Here is a 20,784-nt window from a genome sequence, read left to right as displayed (position 1 = left end):
ACCCTTATTAAATTTAATCCTCAAAATACTTAATCCTTAATCATCCATACATAACATGTGCTTAAAATGCTATTGGTCCTTATCTAAACCTTATAGTATAATAAATATTATCCTTAATATCAGTCATATAATCAAACCTTAGGTTAACATTAATGGTTAAACTTATAAAATCTATAAGTACTACTATGAGTGTCCAAATAATTCCTGGTCTGAACCAAAAATCCACAGTTACAAAGATAATACTATAAATATTATAATACTACTATCTAACTAGCTAAGTAAAGTTCTTGGACTCTACAAAAATAGTATGGTGGCGGGAAGATTCTTGGCAGCTTGGGATTGTGTATTGAGGGAGAATGAAATCGGTGGACTGCGTGAATGATTCGAGGATGAAGTTGTTTAAGTCTTTTAATTATGATTTATATGTATTTTCGCACTTAATTTTGTAACCAATTTATTTAAGATTTAAGTTATGTTATGTTTTATTTTCAAAACAATGGGATCCCATATCCTAACCGAATTTTATGTATTTTAACCTTGGTTTTACAATTTTTAATAAAGTTATGACTATTTCGTATGTAAGTTTTCTTAAAGAATAGTGTATATGTATAAGTCGTTTTAATGATCCAAAGACTAGAATAAGTTGGGTCATTACAGTTGGTATCAGAGCAACGGTTCATTCGCATGAAGTTTTCCTCGATACACACACTCAAAGCTCTGAATCTGACCACCAAGTAAGTGTTTAAGTTATATTTATTATGTTTATATGTATAGCTAATGATTTTAGCCTTTATGTTTTCTGTTAAGAATGAACGGAGCATTAACTTATGAGGATATCTGAGCCATTAAGGCTTTTAAAAGAATTAGAGAACCCCCAAACACCGTAGGAGTGCTAGAAAGAATCACTCGGAGGCTACTTTTGTTCCACAGGGAGATAGGTCACCTCCAAGAATCTAAGCAAATCATGATGAGATCAACAGAGAAATACATTTTAGTAATTAGACTCTTTCAAGATTATCCTACCGTGATTGTAGCCTTAGATGAAATTTGGGAGACATTAGATGATGAAGATGAACTGCCGGTAGCTATGAGATATTACTTTCTCATACTTAGGTTCACATCAAAAATGGAATTTAAGTTTACAAATGAGAAAAAACATGGAATTTTTATGAATCTTCCTCGATGGCATTTTGAGGCACAAGACAATGATGACTATGAAGAGATAGAAGGTGATATGCTAGATGAAGGATCGGATGTAAAAGATCCCAATTTTTAGAATAGACTAGTTTCATTGTTTATTTTCATTTATTATTTGTTTTCTTTTACGATTGTAAATAATGAAAAACTTTCTTTTCCAAATTACTATCATGGTTATTTTGTTATCATGTATGAGTTTGATTTTTTTTCTTTTGCAATCATAATAAATAATAAATAAAATAAATAATGACTGAGTTTGGTGAGGGTGGATACAAATCAATGAACCAAGTTTCTATACTGAGAGTTAGGGGGCCATAGTAGTGGGAACGATTTTACTGATCCAACCCTCCCTCAATATGGTTAACTTTGGAACAAAGAGGAGTTTCGAGCCTGAGAATTAAGTCATATAGGATGATTAGAAACAGACTTAGAAAATAAAGATGGCTTATTTATCTAAGTATAGAAACCCACTCTAATAATAAAGAAGACTTTTATAATTTTCATAAGAATTCATAATTATAGGTCCGAGTTATGTTTGTGTAGATTAAGTTTTTTCCTTAGAGCCTATTAGGGTAAAGTTCTAACATGTTTTTCTCAACTGTTAGAACTTTGTTGCGATGTCGCTCTGAAGGTCTGCTCGCACCAATGGAAATGTCTCCAACGCTGCTCCGGTGAACAATGTAGCCCTTCCAGTTCGCAAAAGGGGAGTGTGTGCTACTGCCAGCCGCAATGTGCTATTGCCATCGTCGCCGCTAGTTGACAACACTGCAAAAATTGCCAGACTGCGACAACAAGTTGAGGAGCTATTGCAACAATAGCGACAACAGGCTCAGCCTCAGACTCAGCCTCCGCCTCCACCACAGCCTCAACAAATGGCCCCAGCACCCTAACAAGTTGGTCCATATGGGGGTTGGCCAGTGGCAAGTTATGCACCATATCCAGTTCAGCACATGGAGCCAGTTTATGAGCGTTTCTGTAAGCAACATGCTCCGAACTTTGAAGGGACTATAAACCCCTTCAAGGCAGAAGAGTGGCTAAGAAACGTGGAGCCAATCTTAACACACATGAATCTAGGCAACGCGGACCGCATATCCTGCATTTCGTCTCTGCTTAAGAAGGATGCCAGGATATGGTGGGACTTAGTTAGCCAGACGCATGATGTTGCCACCATGGCTTGGACCCGATTTATGAAGCTGTTGCACAAGAAGTATTACAATTCGGATGTACTCGCTTCAAGAGTCGAGGAGTTTACTGGCCTGAAGCAAGGAAGTTTATCAGTGGCAGAGTATGCTCGGTAGTTCCACCGATTAGCTAAGTTCACACCGGAAATGGTTCCAACTAACTATCTGAGAGTGTCTAAGTTTATTAGAGGACTTCGACTGAAGATCGAGCTAGGGGTTAAGCTAGCAAACCCAGGAAATACTACCTATGCCGATGTTTTAGAGACAGCAATAGAGGTAGAAAGGCTGCAGGCTAATGTTAGTAAAGAAGAAGCCAGTAAGCCTGAGCCTAGACAGCACAGTCAACCTCAGACTAGTCGGAACAACAACAACCACAACAACAGCAATCAGTCCAGCAACAACAACAATAACGCTCAGAAAAGAAAGCATCCTGACAATAAGCAGTCCGACAACGATAAACGGGCACAGACAAACAATGGAAGCAGCAGGTCGGGTTATGTAGAGTACCCGGAATGTACTATGTGCCAGAAGAAACATCCTGGTAAATGCCGGGAAAACACCAAGGGATATTACAATTATGGTCCAGAAGGACACCGGAAGAAAGAATGTCCTCAACTCAAGCCAGAAGGGAAAAAGGAAGATAAGATGGTTCCTGCCAGGGTATTTTCCTTAACCCAAGGAGAGGCTGATGCTAGCAATAAGGTGGTCACGAGTTAGGCTTTTATCCTCAATAATATATGTTATGTATTATTTGATTCGAGAGCCACTCATTCGTATATCTCGTTAGGAATGATAGAAAAACTAGACAAACCTTGTGAACAATTTAGAACTAGGTTTGTAACCGAGTTGTCTTCGGTCAAAGTAGTTCTATCATCACGGATAGTACGAGGCGTACTGATCAAGATTGATGACGTAGAATTATAAGGAGACTTGATAGAACTGGAGATCAAGGACTTAGACGTGATACTAGGCATGGACTGGCTAGCACGGCATGGCGCAACCATCGATTGCAAACGAAAGAAAGTGATGTTCGAGAATCCTGATGGCCAAAGACTATGCTTCATGGGACACGCTTCAGGACTATGCACCCCGCTAGTATCATCTCTCAAAGCTCAAAGGATGTTAAGCGTTCTTAGCCAGCATCACAGACATAGTAAAGGAAACACCGCTTAAGGTTGGAGACGTCCGTATTGTAAGAGAATTCCCAGAAGTATTTCCCGATGACTTGCCAGGGTTGCCACCGACTCAGGAAATTGACTTCACGATAGAATTAGTACCGGGTACCAAGCCTATCTCCAAGGCACCATACCGAATGGGACCTACAGAGCTCAAGGAGTTAAAGACGCAACTACAAGAACTCCTAGATTTGGGTTTTATTAGACCAAGTCATTTGCCATGGGGAGCACCGGTTCTATTTGCGAAGAAGGACGGAAGTATGCGAATGTGCATAGACTACTGTGAGCTGAATAAAGTAACGATTAAGAACATGTAACTGCTAACCCGGATTGACGACTTGTTTGATCAACTCGGAGGTGCGACCGTATTTTCAAAGATTGATTTTGCGGTCCGGGTACCATCAGCTCAAGGTGCGGGGAGAGGATATTCCTAAGACAACTTTTAGAACTCGTTATGGGCATTATGAGTTCTTAGTTATGTCTTTCGGTCTTACCAACGCTCCAGCCGTGTTTATGGACTTGATGAATAGGGTCTTCAAGGACTACTTAGATAAATTCGTCGTAGTATTCATCGACGACATCTTAGTATACTCCAAGGACGAAGTTGAGCACGAGGAACATTAGAGGTTGATTTTGTCACGATTAAAGGAGCATCAACTCTACGCCAAGTTCAAGAAATGTGAGTTTTGGCTTTCGCAAGTGGCGTTCCTCGGGCACATTATATCCAAGGACGGAGTTGCAGTAGACCCATCAAAGGTAGAGGCCGTGAAGGATTGGCCAAGACCGAAGAACGCATCCGAAGTAAGAAGCTTTCTGGGATTAGCAGGTTATTATAGGAGGTTCATAGGGGGCTTTTCTAAGATAGCCACTCCGCTCACCAACCTGACACTTAAACAACAAAGATTCCACTGGACTGATAAATGTGAAGAAAGCTTCCAGTTGCTTAAGGATAAGCTTTGCTCAGCACCAGTACTCTGTGTACCGACACCCAACGATAAGTTTGTAGTCTACTGCAACGCATCAATGCAAGGGTTGGGTTGCGTGCTGATGCAGAATGACAAGGTGATAGCCTATGCCTCAAGGCAACTGAAGGAGTACGAGCAATGCTACCCAACTCACGATATGGAGTTCGTAGCAGTGGTCTTTGCGTTGAAAATCTAGCGCCATTATCTTTACGGAGAATGGTGCGAGATTTATACGGACCACAAAATTTTAAAGTACTTCTTCACTCAGAACGAGCTCAACATGAGGCAGCGCAGGTGGTTAGAGTTAGTAAAGGATTACGACTGCAAAATCCTATACCACCTGGGAAAGGAAAATGTAGTTGCCGATACGCTAAGTAGGAAGAATTATGGGAGTTTAGCAGCATTAGTCGGAATAGAAAAGCCGTTGCAGCAGGAGCTGATCAATGCCGGAATAGAAATAGTTGTCGGTAAGCTGGCTAACTTGTCTATCCAGTCAAATATGCTAGAAGATATACGGATTGGGCAAGGGCAAGATGACACACTAGTGGTACATATGGATGCAGTCAGAGAAGGCAAGGCCATAGATTTCTCAATATCAAGTCAAGGGTTATTGAGATATAAGGATCGGGTATGCGTGCCAATTGATCAAAGAATTAAGATGACGATTCTAGAAGAAGCGCACAGTACCCCGTACTCAATTCACCCAGAGTCGACCAAGATGACACACGACATCAAGGCAATGTATTGGTGGCCATGGATGAAGAAGGACATAGCGGAATTTGTGTCTAAATGTCTAATATGCCAGCAAGTGAAAGCAGAGCATCAGCGGTCTGCAGGCTTATTGCAGCCACTTAGCATACCAGAATGGAAGTGGGACGATATATCCATGGATTTCGTGACAGGTTTGCCAAGAACAAGTAAGCAGCATGATTCAGCTTGGATAGTAATAGATAGACTAACCAAGTCCGCTCATTTCCTGCCTGTTAAGACTTCATACACAGTGGACCATTACGCAGACATCTATGTCCAAGAGATTGTAAGGTTGCATCGAATCCCCAAGACAATAGTGTCGGATAGAGGATCGGTGTTTACATCGAGATTTTGGGGAAGTTTACAGCAAGCCATGGGTACTAAGTTAAGTCTTAGTACAACTTTTCATCCTCAGACAGACGGTCAGTCCGAGCTCACCATACAAATTTTAGAGGATATGCTACGCGCTTGTGTACTTGATTTCGGAGGATCATGGAATAAGTACTTGCCGTTGATAGAGTTCTCCTACAATAATAGCTACCAGTCAACGATCAGGATGGCACCTTATGAGTTACTTTATGGAAGAAGGTGTCGATCTCCGCTACACTGGGACGAGGTAGGAGAAAGGCAGCTTCTCGGTCCCGAAGCTGTTAGAAAAGCTCAAGAAGCAGTAACGCTGATTAGAAAGCGTATGCTAGATGCACAAAGCCGTCAGAAAAGCTATGCAGATGCCAAGCGACGCGATGTGGAATTTAAAGTCGGAGATCAAGTCTTCCTGAAGATATCTCCTATGATAGGTGTGAAGCGTTTTGGGAAGAAAGGCAAGCTTAGTCCTTATTTTATAGGTCTTTTTGAGATATTGGACAAAGTGGGATCAATTGCTTATAGACAAGCCCTACCGCCAGCTCTAGCAGATAGCCACAACGTGTTCCACATCTCAATGCTACGCAAGTATGTGTCAGACCCATCTCACGTCCTCAAGTATGATACGATAGCACTCCAGAAAGACTTAAGTTACGAGGAACGACCGGTTAGCATCCTAGATAGAGGGATGAAGCAGTTATAGTCCTAGCTTATTCCGATAGTCAAAGTCCTATGGAGTAATAGTTCTAAATAGGAGGCAACGTGGGAGTTGGAGGAAGACATGCGAGGCCGGTATCCTGAATTATTTGGTAAGTAAATTTCGAGGAAGAAATTATTTTTAGTTGGGGAGAATTTTAGAGTCCAAGAACTATACTTAGCTAGTTAGATAGTAGTGGTAGTAGTTATAGTATGTTTATTACTGTGGATTTTGGTTCAAGCCGAGATTTAGTTGGACACTCGTAGCAACACTTGTAGATTTTATAAGTTTAACCTATAGTTTAAGAATATTAATTATAACCTAAGGTTTGATTAATATGACTGATTATGAAGATGCAATTTATTATACTATAAGGTTTAGATAGACCCAATAAGATAATGACATTTGTCATGTGCATGTTTAATGAGAAATTAAGTATTTTTGAGAAATAGTTTATTAAGAGTAATATTTGAAAATTCCAAAGTCTGCTAACAGCTTTGAAATCGTTATTAGACTCAGTCAAAGCGGTTTACTCAATTCAAATTAGGCTTAAAAAGTGCAATTACGTGTATAATATTTCTGCGTATGACAATATATCGCAGCTCTAGGGGCGATATATCGCCACATGAGGATACGAAAAACACGTAACTTCGCACGACCACCTCGATGAGCCCTCGGGAATATCAGCCCAGGCGATATATCGCCTAGCATGGGCGATATATCAGCTCTAGGGCATGAATTTTGAATAATTTTGAAACCGAGCTCATTTTATTCCATAACCTCTTGATAAGTCCAGAATCTTTTTGACCGATTCTTAAGCCTCTACTGAACGAATATTCAAATGATATTCAATTAAAATTCATTATTTTTATTCAAGCTAAAAGAAAATCTTTTCATTCTTGAACTCTATAAATAGGACCTAGTACCCAGCCATTTCTTCATTCTTCAAGCTGAGTTCAGAGCCTTCAAGCAGCTAGGTTTACTTTAGAGTGTTAAACCCTTGGGTTGGGGTTATAAGCTTTATCATTCTAAGCTTATTAAACACTTGGGAAGTAAGGTTCATAGTGTGTATTTCGATTTTGAGGTGTAGTTTGGTTATAGTGCATTCAAGGTATTCCTATTTCTAGTTCCTTTCTATATTGTTTCATTCGTTTTTATAGTTTTTCTCTACTCAATTCCTAACTTGCTGTTTTCATTCGTGGTTAGGCATCTAAGTTCTTTGAACTTGAGGTTTCTTATCGGTAAGTATCATCTTGGTGGTTTAGATTTATTTCCTTTTCATCTTCTTCTTTTAGAAATACTCACCTTCTCATTAATGGTTTTTGGAGTGTTCCAAAATCTCGTCTTTGTTCTCACATCCCGGTATTTGGTAGGGAAAATAGGATAGTTTCTATATGTTATGTGTTATGTTTATAATATGTTATGATATGTCTTTATACGTTATGATATATATGTTTTGAGGCTTATAGTTGCTTAAATAGCAAACCCCAATACTTTTATGTTTTGGGGCTTATAGTTGCTTAGCTAGCAAACCTGATTGTAGTATGAGGCTTATAGTTGCTTAGTTAGAAAACCCCAATAGTTACCATGAAAATGGGTTAGAATTATGATATATTTTTATAGAATATGTTATATGTTTATAGCTAATGTTTTATGTATATGTTTCATGCTTGTAGTAGATTTTCCTTGCTGGGCATTAGGCTCATTCCTTTGTTTTATATGTGCAGGAAAATAGTATGGTGGCAGGAAGATTCTTGGAAGCTTAGGACTGTGTATTGAGGGAGAATGAAATCGGTGGACTGCGTGAATGATTCGAGGATGAAGTTTTCTAAGTCTTTTAATTATGATTTCTATGTATTTCCGCACTCAATTTTGTAACCAATTTATTTAAGATTTAAGTTATGTTATGTTTTATTTTCAAAACAATGGCATCCCATATCCTAACCAATTTTTATGTATTTTAACCTTGGTTTTACAATTTTTAATAAAGTTATGACTATTTCGTATGTAAGTTTTCTTAAAGAATAGTGTCTATGTATAAGTATTTTTAATGGTCCAAAATCTAGAATAAGTTGGTTCATTACAATATAGTTAACTAGTATGCAGATCTCTATGTGAGAGAGATGATGCGTCTTCATGGAGTGCCGAGCTCAATCGTATCAAATCGTGACCCCACTTTTACATCCAAGTTCTAGGGAAGTTCACAGAAGGCCATGGGAACACAATTGAAGTTTAGTACTGCTTATCATCCTCAAACAGATAGGAAATCTGAGAGGATGATCTAGATATTGGAAGACATGCTACGAGCATGTGTTGGACTTTGGTGGATCTTGGTGTAAGTATCTACCTTTGATAGAGTTTTCCTACAACAACTGTTATTAGTCTACCATTGGAGTTGCACCTTATGAGATGTTGTATGGTAGGAAGTGCAGATCTCCCATTCATTGGGATGAGATAGGTGAAAGGGAATACTTGGGTCCTGAGGCAGTTCAGAGGACCAGTGAAGCCATTGAGAAGATTAGAGCTCGGATGCTCGCTTCTCAAAGTAGACAGAAAAGTTATTCAGATCCCAAGCGCAGGAACGTGGAGTTCCAAGTGGGAGACTACATCTTCCTTAGAGTCTCGCCATGGAAAAGGGTGAGGAGATTTGGGAAGAAGGGCAAGCTAAGCCCTAGGTCCATTTGAGATCCTGGAGAGGATTGGTCAGGTGGCTTACAGGTTGGCCTTGCCATCGGCGTTGTCAGTCGTGCATAATGTGTTTCATGTTTCAGCTCTTCAAAGGTATGTATCTGATGTGACTCATGTTTTGAGCTACGAAGATCTGGAGCTCGTGGCAGATCTCTCCTATGAGGAACAGCCAGTCCAGATACTTGATAGGAAGGACAAGGTCCTCAGAAATAAGACGATACCTTTGGTTAAGGTATTGTGGAGGAACAACAAGGTCGAGGAAGTGATCAGGGAGCTGGAGTCAGATATGTGAAGTCAGCATCCCAAGTTGTACAGGTAAATTTTGAGGACGAAATTTCGGTATTAAGGGGATAGTTGTAATGCCCCAAAATCCCTAATGCGGTTTAATGGCTAGATTAGTAGGTCGGGAGGGCCATAATTATTTTATTATGCCATTAAATGAGTATAAGCATGTTTATGTGAATTATATTATAATATGCTGTTAAATGCATGCATATGGGTCCACATTTGATTATAAGGGCATTTTGGTAATTTGGCCTGTTGAGGGCATACTTGAATATTTTGGTTTATGGTTGTGAATAATTGTTGAGGCCACATTATAATGTGGATTTGTTCGAGCTACTCGGCATGAGACAATCTTTGATTATAAACTATCGGTTTGGTCATAACAGGCTTAAGCTCGGGGCTCGGGGTGAGTCTCGTGGTGTTTTGGTGATTATAGCATTACCAAGAATTAAAGGGTAACAAGATATGAATTATTGGTATTTGAGAATATCTAGAATAGCAGGAATTGGAGGGTGTTAGTTATGATTAATGAAATAGGTGGGAAAGGACGATTTCACCCTTGGGAGTCCTTAGAAACAGGGCTGATCATTGGGCGGGTTGGTCGGGTTACAAGGAATTTTTACCCGTCCAATGTCATAATTGGGTTAGCAAAAGTGACCCGTAACTTGCCCAATTAAGAAAAAAAAAATTTTAACCCGTCCAATAATTTGGGCGGGTTGGTCGGGTTAACCCGCCCAAACCGAAATAGTATTTTTTTTTGGTGGGTTGGTCGGGTCAACCCGCCCAAACAAAAGTGGTATTTTTTTTTTTACATTTTTTTCTTTTAAATACTAGTACTAATAGTGTGAAGTTTATCTTTTTAAACTTAAAACAATATTTTAAATTTATAGTAAAAAAAAATAAAACAAAACTTAATTAATTTATATATTTATTTGAATATATTAAAAATAATAAATTCTTAATTGGGCGGGTTGGGTTATATTGGGCGGGTTGATAATTATTTTCAACCCGCCCAATGTAACAATTGGGCGGTTTAAATTTTGGTCGGTTTATTCGGGTTACGTTTTTTTGCGGTTTTTTCGGGTTGGTTTGGGCGGATTATTCGGGTTGGGCGGGTTGTAAAAATTTCTACACAGCCCTACTTAGAAACCTTTAAATGGCCGAGGGGAAAAATAGTCATTTCACCCCTAAGATATATATCAACTTTGTAGATTGTAGAAGCTTACCAAAACAGAGCAAGTTCTCCCCTTCTCCCGTACATCCCTTCTCTTTCATTTTCCTTTGGAATTCTTGACCTTAATTTGAAGAACAAGCTGGGAAATCAGGGATTGGAGTTTATAAACTTAGTTCATCCATTGAAGAGGACACAAACCCAACTTGAGGTAAGAATTCACCCATGAATTTAAGCTATACTCTGTTTTTTTATGGTTTTTAGTCAAGAGATTTTGATGTGGTTAGATGGGAATTCATGGAGGTTTTTGAGAAAATTTGCTTGGGTTTTGATGTTCGTATGTTGATTGTGTTGTGGTAATACTTGGTTTTGGATTTGGAGATGTTTGAGTAAGTTTTTGGAGGATTGAAAGAGGGAAAAAACGAGGTTTTAATGGGAGAAAACAGGGGTTTTTGGCTGTTGGGAGGCAATGCTGCGACGCTTGGGAGGCAATGCCGCGACATTGGGTGCAGGAGCTTGAGGCTGGCGCCTCTGTTTGGGAGGCTATATGGTCACTCGGTAGGTTTATGCTTGTGACTTTTTCATCAGATACCTATCTCGTTTAAGCTAGTGAGATGATCACTTATTTGTAGAGGGAACGGAACCCACCTTAGTGACTTTTACAACTGTCACTCCTCTATTTTGTACTGAAAGTCCTGGATGGTTATTATGATCATCGTTTGATTTTATATTCTTGCAGTATTGAGTTTTCTTGTTGGGCTTTGGCTCATGGGTGTTATGTGGTGCAGGTAAAGGGAAAGAAAAGCTCACCCAGCCTTGAGTAGAGAGCTTAGGTGGTGATGTGTACATATGCGGCCACTTGACCACCACGGTCAAGGAGTTCTCAAGGGAACTAGGGGGTTTACCTTATTTTTGTCGCTTAGATCAGCAGGTTGTAAATTTTATACTGTAATGACCATTTTGTATCATAAATAATTTGTAAACGTTTTTATGGGCCCATGAACAGTTTTATGTTTTCAATAAAATATATCATTTCCTTTTGATTGGTTTTCCACCTTAACCTATTAATAACACCTAGAAGCACGTTTTTAATCAAAGAACTCAGGTAGCGAGTTAAATTCACGATTCAACATTCACTGTAACTGTCTTGGGGTAACCAGGACGTTACAGGCTTGGCAGCTGAAGGCTTTGGACTTGGGCTTATTTGGGCCATTTCATCTTCAAAAAATGCCATTTTTTCATGATTTGTTAAATTTTAATTCTTTCTTTCTTCTTTCTTTTTCTTTGGGTCAAAATACATTTTATTTCCTTAAAATTAAAGACATATTAAATTAAAATTAATATTTTCAAATATAAAATATATGGCAATAAATCAATGAAAATATTAATTAAAACTTAATTAATTTTAAACTTTAAGACTAATAAAATGATATTTTGAGCACTAATCACAACCCCCAACCAGCTAATTGCTAGTCTCTAGCAATTCAAGCGAAATAATAAATGTCAACATGATATATTTCATATAAAAAATTATAAAAGAAATTAAGTATTAACACAAAATGTTAGTAACAAGTCAACAAGAGTTATCAAAATTACTTTGAATAAATCTAGAGTTGTGAGTGTGTGCACCAAACTTGAACCTTTTTACCGCAAACCATAGCACAGCACATAAAGCCTTCGAAATTATGTCAAATAAAAGTCTCAACTCCATTAACCTCTCATGTAATTGAAAATTTTTAAAGTTAAGGGTTTCGCTCATGGAATTGGAAATAAAGAAGTAAGCACTCACCAAATGGATATATATTTAGGACAAACTTTTAAATAATAATTGAAACGAAGATAGGAAATAAATTATTTGGACAACCATCATAAAGAGTACCACAAAACCAGTTTTTTGGGAATTCTAAGTTAAATATATAATCTTTACATTTATTCTAAGAGCCATAAAATAAAACATGAAATTAATAAACACATTTTTTTGTAACACAAGAGACAACATGATTGAAAATGATAGAACTATTTCTCTTGTGTCTTTCTTTTTTTTTTCTTTCTTATAATCATTTCTAAGCATCAATAAAAAAATTTAAGTTTCTTTCTCAAGTCTCACCTCTCACAGAAAAGAATGAATTCTTAAACATGGAAAATTTCTAAGCAAATATGTGCTAACAACCATCTTACCACAATGTTTGGCATGTGCATTAGGTAAATCTAGAGAAACTCTTAGTAATATAGATAACAAAAATTGACTCAAAAGTAACATTTTGCAAGAATAAATAAGTAATTTTTAAAAAAATTTGGCTGTGAAAATATTAATATGACAAAAATCAACATGAACGTGCATGAATATGCTCACCACCCCTAACCAAAATCTGACAGTGTCCTCAATGTCTCAAAATATAACAAATGTAAAAGAGGAGGGAAAGAGAACACCTAGATAGTGAGCATCGAGTGATAGAGCGAATATTGATTCTTTAAAACATGAAAAACTGATAACACAAAATGATAAAAAAATAAAATAAAATGACAAAAGGGAAATAAACAAAAAACAAACCTATGTACAAACAATTTGGAACACTACTCAAACATGGTAACCCGGTTCCACGAGAGTGACTTCTTCAGGATGGGTCACCCTCTCTATGTAGTGTTTAAGTCGTTGGCCATTTACTTTGACTTCTCTCCCACCAGTTGGGTCTGTGACCTCAATAGCACCATTGGGAAAGAGGGTTTTCACATGATATGGGCCAGTCCACCTTGATCTCAACTTGCCAGGGTGGATATGCAAATGAGAGTCATAAAGATTCATTCGTTGGTTTGATTCAAATTCTTTTCTTAGGATCTGCCTGTCATGGGCAGCTTTCATTTTAGCCTTGTAGATCCTAGAGTTGTCATAAGCATCGTTCCTTAACTTCTCAATTTTTGACAACTGAAGCTTACGATTGAGTCATGCCGCCTTGAGATCAAAATTCAAGCTTTTAATGGCCTAATAAGCTGTGTGTTCCAGCTCAACAGGAAGGTGGCATGACTTACCATAGACTAGCCTATAAGGAGACATACCAACACTACTACAAAAAAGGTTTTTTAGGACTCGCGGGGCGCGAGTCCTCTATTTGAGAGCCTTAAAAACTAAGGTTTTTTAGGACTCTCAATGCGAGTCCTAAAAAACTGTTTTTAGGACTCGCTTTGCGAGTCCTAAAAGAATGTTTTTAGGACTCGCAATGCAAGTCCTAAAAAATCTGGTTGAGTGTCTTTAAGTAACTTTTTAGGACTCGCAACGCGAGTCCTAAAAAAATGTTTTTAGGACTCGCAATGCGAGTCCTGAAAAATTGTTGCGAGTCCTAAAAAATTTGGTTGAGTGCCTTTAATTAAGTTTTTAGGACTCGCTTTGCGAGTCCTAAAAGAATGTTTTTAGGACTCGCAATGCAAGTCCTAAAAAATCTGGTTGAGTGTCTTTAAGTAACTTTTTAGGACTCGCAATACTAGTCCTAAAAAATCGGATTGAGTGCCTTTAAGTAATTTTTTAGGACTCGCGGGTAATTTTTTAGGACTCGCTTTGCATGACCTTAAAAGTAATTTTTTTTAAAAAAAAATACAGCTACAATTTTAATTTTGATTTAAAAATATATATATCCATTTGAGTGTCGAATATGTATCAAAAGAATTTGAAAAGAAAATACTAAAAAAATGGCAAAAAATTTTACGAAATAAATTTAAAATTTCTAAACATGTATTGTAATTAGCTAGCTATAACATCATTCATTTTGCTCTAACCAAATGTAAAAATAACATTGCCCATTCTTCTCTAACTTCATCAATTTCTTGAGTAGTATATGGCTTGTCGAAGGTGAACTGAAAAAAAAAAAAAAAAAAAAATTTAATTATAATTATATTAGTGGTAATAAATTCAAAGCATATATAGCCATGGTCATTTCAACCACTCATATATCATAGTTCCCCTCAATGTTTCTTATCAAGTAAAGCAAATTTGACTAAAATGTAAAGAACATCAAAATAAGAAATTCTCAAGTTCTAAAAACAAGACCCTTGTACAGCTAAGAATATCGACACTTTCTCATGGCTTAAGTAGTTAGTCTTAGTTCTTTAAACTAAGGAATACATATCTGTCAGTCTCAATTTAAAAGTGCTCAAGCTAGTTAGTTTATCAAATCATATAGACATTAATAAACCAAATTACTAATCATTCATAGCACATTAGCAAATATACAATCAACTTATTCTGCTCACTAATATTTGCTCATGATCAATCAAAATACCTCACAAAATGTCTAAACCACACACAAATCATTCCTGTAATATTTGTTATAACATGAAAATTTATATATATATATATTCATATTAACAAGTGAGCCAAAATAAAGATATTTATCAATCTAAGCATAAAAAATGTCTTGAGACATATTTGAGGAAGTTTGATTAATATATATATATATATATTGATACCAAAACTGATGTGACAATTAAAATAGCAAAGCTCACGGACAAGATGAGTACTAAACTTCATATGATATATTAATATTTGGTTGAACATCACACAATTTGTCACGTTATCTAAATAGTTTGGATTCTCATTTCTCATGAAACAACAAAACATAGAAATTATCATCATTTTATTCAATATGTTGTATTAGTATATTATAGGGATTAGTATATAATCAATTACTCAAAAGTGACTCACAAAAGTTAACCAATTATTAAATCTAATCTTTGATTAACGTTGTTCTAATTCTATAGGAGGGGATCCTTTAATTGTCTGAAGCAACTAATTTATTTTATTGTATAAAATAGTCATAAAAATGCAATAACCAAATTATTTATACAAAGCTGGTGATGTAGTAAAGTTGGATCATACTTTTTTTTTTTGGTATACATTTACTTGAGCCAACCATTACATAAATTTTTTGAATTAATTTACTGGACCACTCCCCTAAAAGTTCACCTATTATATTGGGACTACTTTTAAAATGCTTTTAACCAATATTATTATTGACATGGTTGAATATTGTTTTAATTACACAAATCCAACTTAATAAATAAAGTAATTGTTTTGGGACCAATGTTTGGTAACAGACGTGGCAAAAGTACATCAAAATTATTTGAGACATATCTAGAGACCAAAGCTAAATTAGGCCAGGCAAATAGCTGCTATTATGGAAGTCAAATTAAGGTGCTACAAAGACCAGTCAACTGAGATATTAATGTAAATTTTAAAAAAGAACTATTATTGATAGTTTTTTATTTAATGTTAAATTCATCAGCATAAAGTTTATATAAGTCCATAATACAAATTCAACAACAATATATATATATATATCTTCCATAAAAAGGAAAAATACCATGCATTGTAAATACACGGATGATTCAAGAAAGTAAACACAAAATGTCACTTATGTTGGCCTAATGCAGTTGTGTGATTTTAATTTTTGATGGGACAACTTATTTGCTTATCTTTGTCTTTTTAAGAACATAGTGAGCTATTAGATCTGTACCCGTTGTGAAACTAAACAAGTGCAACATATACTTTATTCATTTCTATGACTAAAGAGGGCACGCTGAGCATTCATAAGAGGGGATCAAAAATTATTTTGATAACCAAGTTCATATGAGGGTTCAAATATTAAATATCTAGATCACAAATTTATCATTGTGGCAGTCATCTTTTTTATATTTCCACACAAAACCAAGTACAAAAAAATTTATAGAAAATTGGACAGCATATCCCCTAATTTACTAGCCTAGACATTTGTCACAATCAACACCAACATGTCAATCAAATCAAACAACACACAGGTTTTCATCTATATATCACCGCAGCACACAAAATTCTCAGGACCTACTTCACTAAGACATGCAAGTTCTCAATCTTCCGTTATCACCGCAACACACAGAATTTCCAGAACCTACTTCACTACGGATGAATATCTAAGATATTCAAACTCCACTAAAATAGTACAGTTATCATTCAAAATTATAAAATATTGAAATTTTTTAAAACTAAATCAAATGCAACATACCTCTTGCAATTAGCTACCAATCCAATGCTTTAAGACCAATCAAAATATTAACCTATTCATTTTAATCAACATTATAAAAAAAGAAAAATGTCAGATGTTGACATGCTCTTTTAAAACGGTTAAAATCAACACAACAAATATATGCATACATACTTGTATATTCTTTTACATGTCACCTTTGTATATTCAATGAAATGTCCCAAAAAAGAAGTTAATCCAAAACTAACCTGACCACTATAGCTTCCAAATTTTCATCAACTATAGAAGGGCCATAAGGGTCCATGATTGGCTCAGCTTGAACAGTGAGCTCTGGTTTTATAGACTATCACCCCATTTATATGAATATATATATATATATAGAATCTGAATAACATTGGTCTACTTTCTGAAGTTGCAAAATTTATTCACTGCTTACCAATTTACGCAAATATATTTAAACTTCGTCAAACAATGGAATAAATTATAAATGCTATTTTCGTTACTTGAATGGTCAGGCAGAAAGAATGCATCAGAAAAACAAAATAAATGAAATAAACGGATCCCGTGATACACCCCGATGAACAATAAAATAAAATCACGAGCTTTCTTTTATTTGATATCACCCAATGAACAGAAAAAAAAACATATGTACAAAAAAATCCAGACAAATCAACAACACTCAAATTGGTCAGAAAAACCAGACCCAGATACACACAATCTACAATAGAATGAAAGCACAAACTAAAATAATATGGTTCGAAGTTCAAACAAACGAGGCAATGACTCAATGATCTTTATAAAATATGTAAATACATAAATACAATTAACCAGCATGCATCATATCCAGAAAGAAATGAGAAAAAAAAAGTTGACAGACTTGATTTTTCTTTCATTTTCATCATTTCTACTAATATTGAACAACTCCACTTGGCTTAGATATCAAGAACTTAGGTTGATTTTTTTTCCTTTTTATTATTATTATTGGCAATGGAAATTATTATTGATTAATACCTTCGGCCTGTGCTCTTCGCTCCGTGCGAATCGTCCCTTCTGCCTGTGCTATTCGGTCGGCGACGGTGGCGGTGCGGCTACAATCGGCTGGCTGAGGTAGAGGCGGCGACGGAGAGATCGAGAGGGAGGGTGAGGGTGCGGCGACAGAGAGATCGAGGGTGAGGGGTGCGTCGACGGAGAGATCGAGAGTGAGGGTGAGGGTCTGCGGCTACAATCCATTAGTGGTATATTAGGGATTATATTTCTAATATATAAATTCTATTTTAGTTAACATAATTTTTTTTATTTAAATTAAAAATATCTTGGGTGAGACTAAAATAAATCCCTTTTATCCTATATTTTCGAAAGAAAGAGTGTTTTTATGCTTCTTTACAAAATATTTTAAGGACTTGCTTTGAGAGTCTTTAATACTTTTTTAGGACTCGCAAAGCGAGTCTTTAAAAGTCACAATTACTAATTTTTCAGCCAATGTGTTTTTAGGACTCGCCAATGTGTTTTTAGGACTCGCAAAGCGAGTCCTTAAAGAGTATTAAGGACTCCCAAAGCAAGTCCTTAAAATTGTTAAGTAAAACACTCATTTTTTAGCCCATAGTTTTTTAGGACTCGCATATTTTTTTAAGACACTCATTGCGAGTCCTATATTATGTTTTTTCAGGACTCTCAATGAGTGTCCTAAAAACTCCATAAATATTTTTAAGGACTTGCATTTATGTGCATGTCCTAAAAAAGTGTCCCGTAAAGGGTATTTTGTAGTAGTGCAAGCTGAGTTTTGTAAGCAGTGCGGTATGCCCAGAGAGCATCAAGAAGTCGTGAGGACCAATCTTTGCGGTCAGGATTAACTGTCTTTTCTAAGATTTGCTTAATTTCTCGGTTGGGTAATTTAGCTTGGCCATCAAATATTTCTATGACAAGAATTGGGTTTAATGGCATCATATGTCGCTGGGACAGAGCACCTAATTTCTGACACCTTTCACATGATCGACATAAATTGTTAGTGTCTTTGAATAAAGTGGGCCAATAAACACCACACTAAAAGATTTTTGCAGTAGTCTTTTTCATAGAAAAATGACCACCACAAGCTTCATTATGTCAAAAGTTCAGGACACTAAAAATTTCATCATCTGGAATGCAACGTCTCATAATTTTGTCGGGGCAATACTTAAAAATATATGGATCGTCCCAATAGAAGTTACAAACCTCGACCAAAAATTTACGTTTATCTTGTGCACTCCATGCAGTTGGAAGTTCTCCAGTCACTAAGTAATTAACGATATGAGCATACCATGGCAACTTTGTGACTACGAAGAGATGTTCATCAGAGAAGTCATCTCGAATGGCTAGGCCATCAGCGAAATTGGAAAATTCAAAACGAGATAAGTGGTCCGCTACCACGTTTCAACTCCTTTCTTATCCTTTATGGTCAGATCAAATTCCTGTAACAGAAGGATCCACCTAATTAAACACGCCTTAGCATCCTTTTTGGAATGGTCGGTAAAGACTATGATAGGTGAACCAATCAGGTAGGAAAGAAACTTGTCAAGTGTGAATACTTAGCAAGTAACTCTTTTTCAGTAGTACAATAGTTCATCTGAGCACTGTTAAGAGTTCTACTTGCGTAATAGACAACGAAGGGCTTCCCTTCCCTTCTTTGACCTAAGACGACCCCTATAGCATAATTGCTAGCATCACACATGACTTCGAACAGTAAGTTCCAATATGGTGGCTGAATGATAGGGGCGGAAGTGAGTTTTGCAACGAGCGTTTGGAAAGATTCCTCACACTCAAGTGTCCAACTGAACACTACATCTTTTGCTAGGAGGTTTGACAAAGGGCGAGCAATTGTCGAGAAATTTTGTATGAACCTCCTATAGAATCATGCATGCCCAAGAAAAGATTGAATGTCTTTCACAGTCTTGGGGGTGGGCAGCTTTGATATGAGTTCAATCTTTGATTGATCAACCTCAATTCCTCATTCCGACACGACATGCCCCAATACTATGCTTGATGGCACCATGAAATGACACTTTTCCCATTTGATTACCAAGCCTTTCTCTTTGCAACGTTTAAGCACAGACTCTAAATTAAGGAGACTTGATTAAAAGGAATCTCCAAAGACTGTCATATCATCCATGAATACTTCCATACATTTCTTGATCATGTCACTAAATATGCTTATCATGCCTCGCTGGAAAGTGGCTGGAGCATTGCACAGGCCAAATGGCATACACCGGAAGGCAAAAGTACTAAAAGGACAAGTGAATATGGTCTTATCATGATCTTCTAAGGAAATCTTGATTCGGTAATACCGTGAATAACCATCGAGAAAAATATAAAAAGGATGACCCACCACACTTTCCAATATTTGATCGATGAATTGAAGTGGAAAATGGTCTTTGCGGGTGGCTGCATTGAATTTTCTATAATCAATGCACATGCGCCACCCAGTTGTGACCTTGGTAGGCATAAGTTCCCCTTTTTCTTTGTACCAATGTTACTCCTTATTTCTTGGGAATAGCCTGAGTTGGGCTAACACATTTACTGTCAGCAACAGGATAGATTATTCAAGAATCAAGAAGTTTCAAGACTTCAGTCTAAACTACTTCCTTCATCGTTGGGTTTAATCTTCTTTGAGGGTCATGTCGTGGTATAGCCCTGTCTTCCAATTGAATGTGATGGGAGCAAATTAAAGGACTAATACCTTTGATGTCAGCTATCGTCCATCCTAATCCATCTCTTTGTTCTTGCAACACATTGATGAGTTGGTGCTCTTGTGTGGCATTGATCTTGGAAGATATTATGACAGGAAAAGTGTTGGCAGCTCCCAGGAAAGCATGCTTAAGATCCTCGGGAAGTTGGGCCAACTTTGGTTGAGGAGCTTTTTAAATGGAGGGTTTTGGTGTTTCTCGATCTTGACGAAGTTCCTCAAAGATTGGATTCCAAAACATGGTTCTTCTAGCCTGTGAGTGTTTGAAGATTTCATGGTTGATTTTAGACTCATCAGGCTCAAAACTTTCTGAAATTTGGAAGAAGTGATTAAAATGATTAGACGTGTATTTCGATTCAACCTCTTCCGAAATAAGTGTATCGATCAGATATGATTGGAAACACTCATCGTTATCAGGTGGTTGTTTGCCAATGTGGAAAACATTCACTTCTAGAGTCATGTTCTCGAAAGAGATTTTCATGAAACCTTTCCTACAGTTAATGAGTGCATTTGCTGTTGCGAGGAAAGTTCTACCGAGGATGATAGAATTTTGGACTCTATACTCACTTCATATTGAGTGTCCAAGATG

At 36.8% G+C, this 20,784-nt stretch overlaps 1 protein-coding gene and 1 long non-coding RNA gene across 2 annotated transcripts in view; one reads left to right on the top strand and one right to left on the bottom strand.

Moving 5' to 3' along the window:
• Positions 1–10,750, top strand: part of LOC133779956 (uncharacterized) — a 101,365-nt gene extending 90,615 nt beyond the window's left edge. The window contains exon 11 of the mRNA XM_062219851.1: positions 10,737–10,750. Coding sequence (XP_062075835.1) covers positions 10,737–10,750 — 14 coding nt within the window. The remainder of the gene's footprint in view (positions 1–10,736) is intronic.
• A 3,404-nt stretch (positions 10,751–14,154) lies between these two features.
• On the bottom strand, positions 14,155–16,661 carry LOC133833978 (uncharacterized). Its single transcript, XR_009893246.1, has 2 exons — positions 16,502–16,661; positions 14,155–14,318 (listed from the first exon to the last, which is right to left on the bottom strand). It is a non-coding gene; the product is annotated as an uncharacterized LOC133833978 (long non-coding RNA).
• Positions 16,662–20,784: the final 4,123 nt, after the last annotated feature.

The sequence above is a fragment of the Humulus lupulus genome, chromosome 5 (assembly GCF_963169125.1).
Source record: "Humulus lupulus chromosome 5, drHumLupu1.1, whole genome shotgun sequence".
NCBI lineage: Eukaryota > Viridiplantae > Streptophyta > Magnoliopsida > Rosales > Cannabaceae > Humulus > Humulus lupulus.
This window is presented reverse-complemented; position numbering and strand designations above follow the sequence as displayed.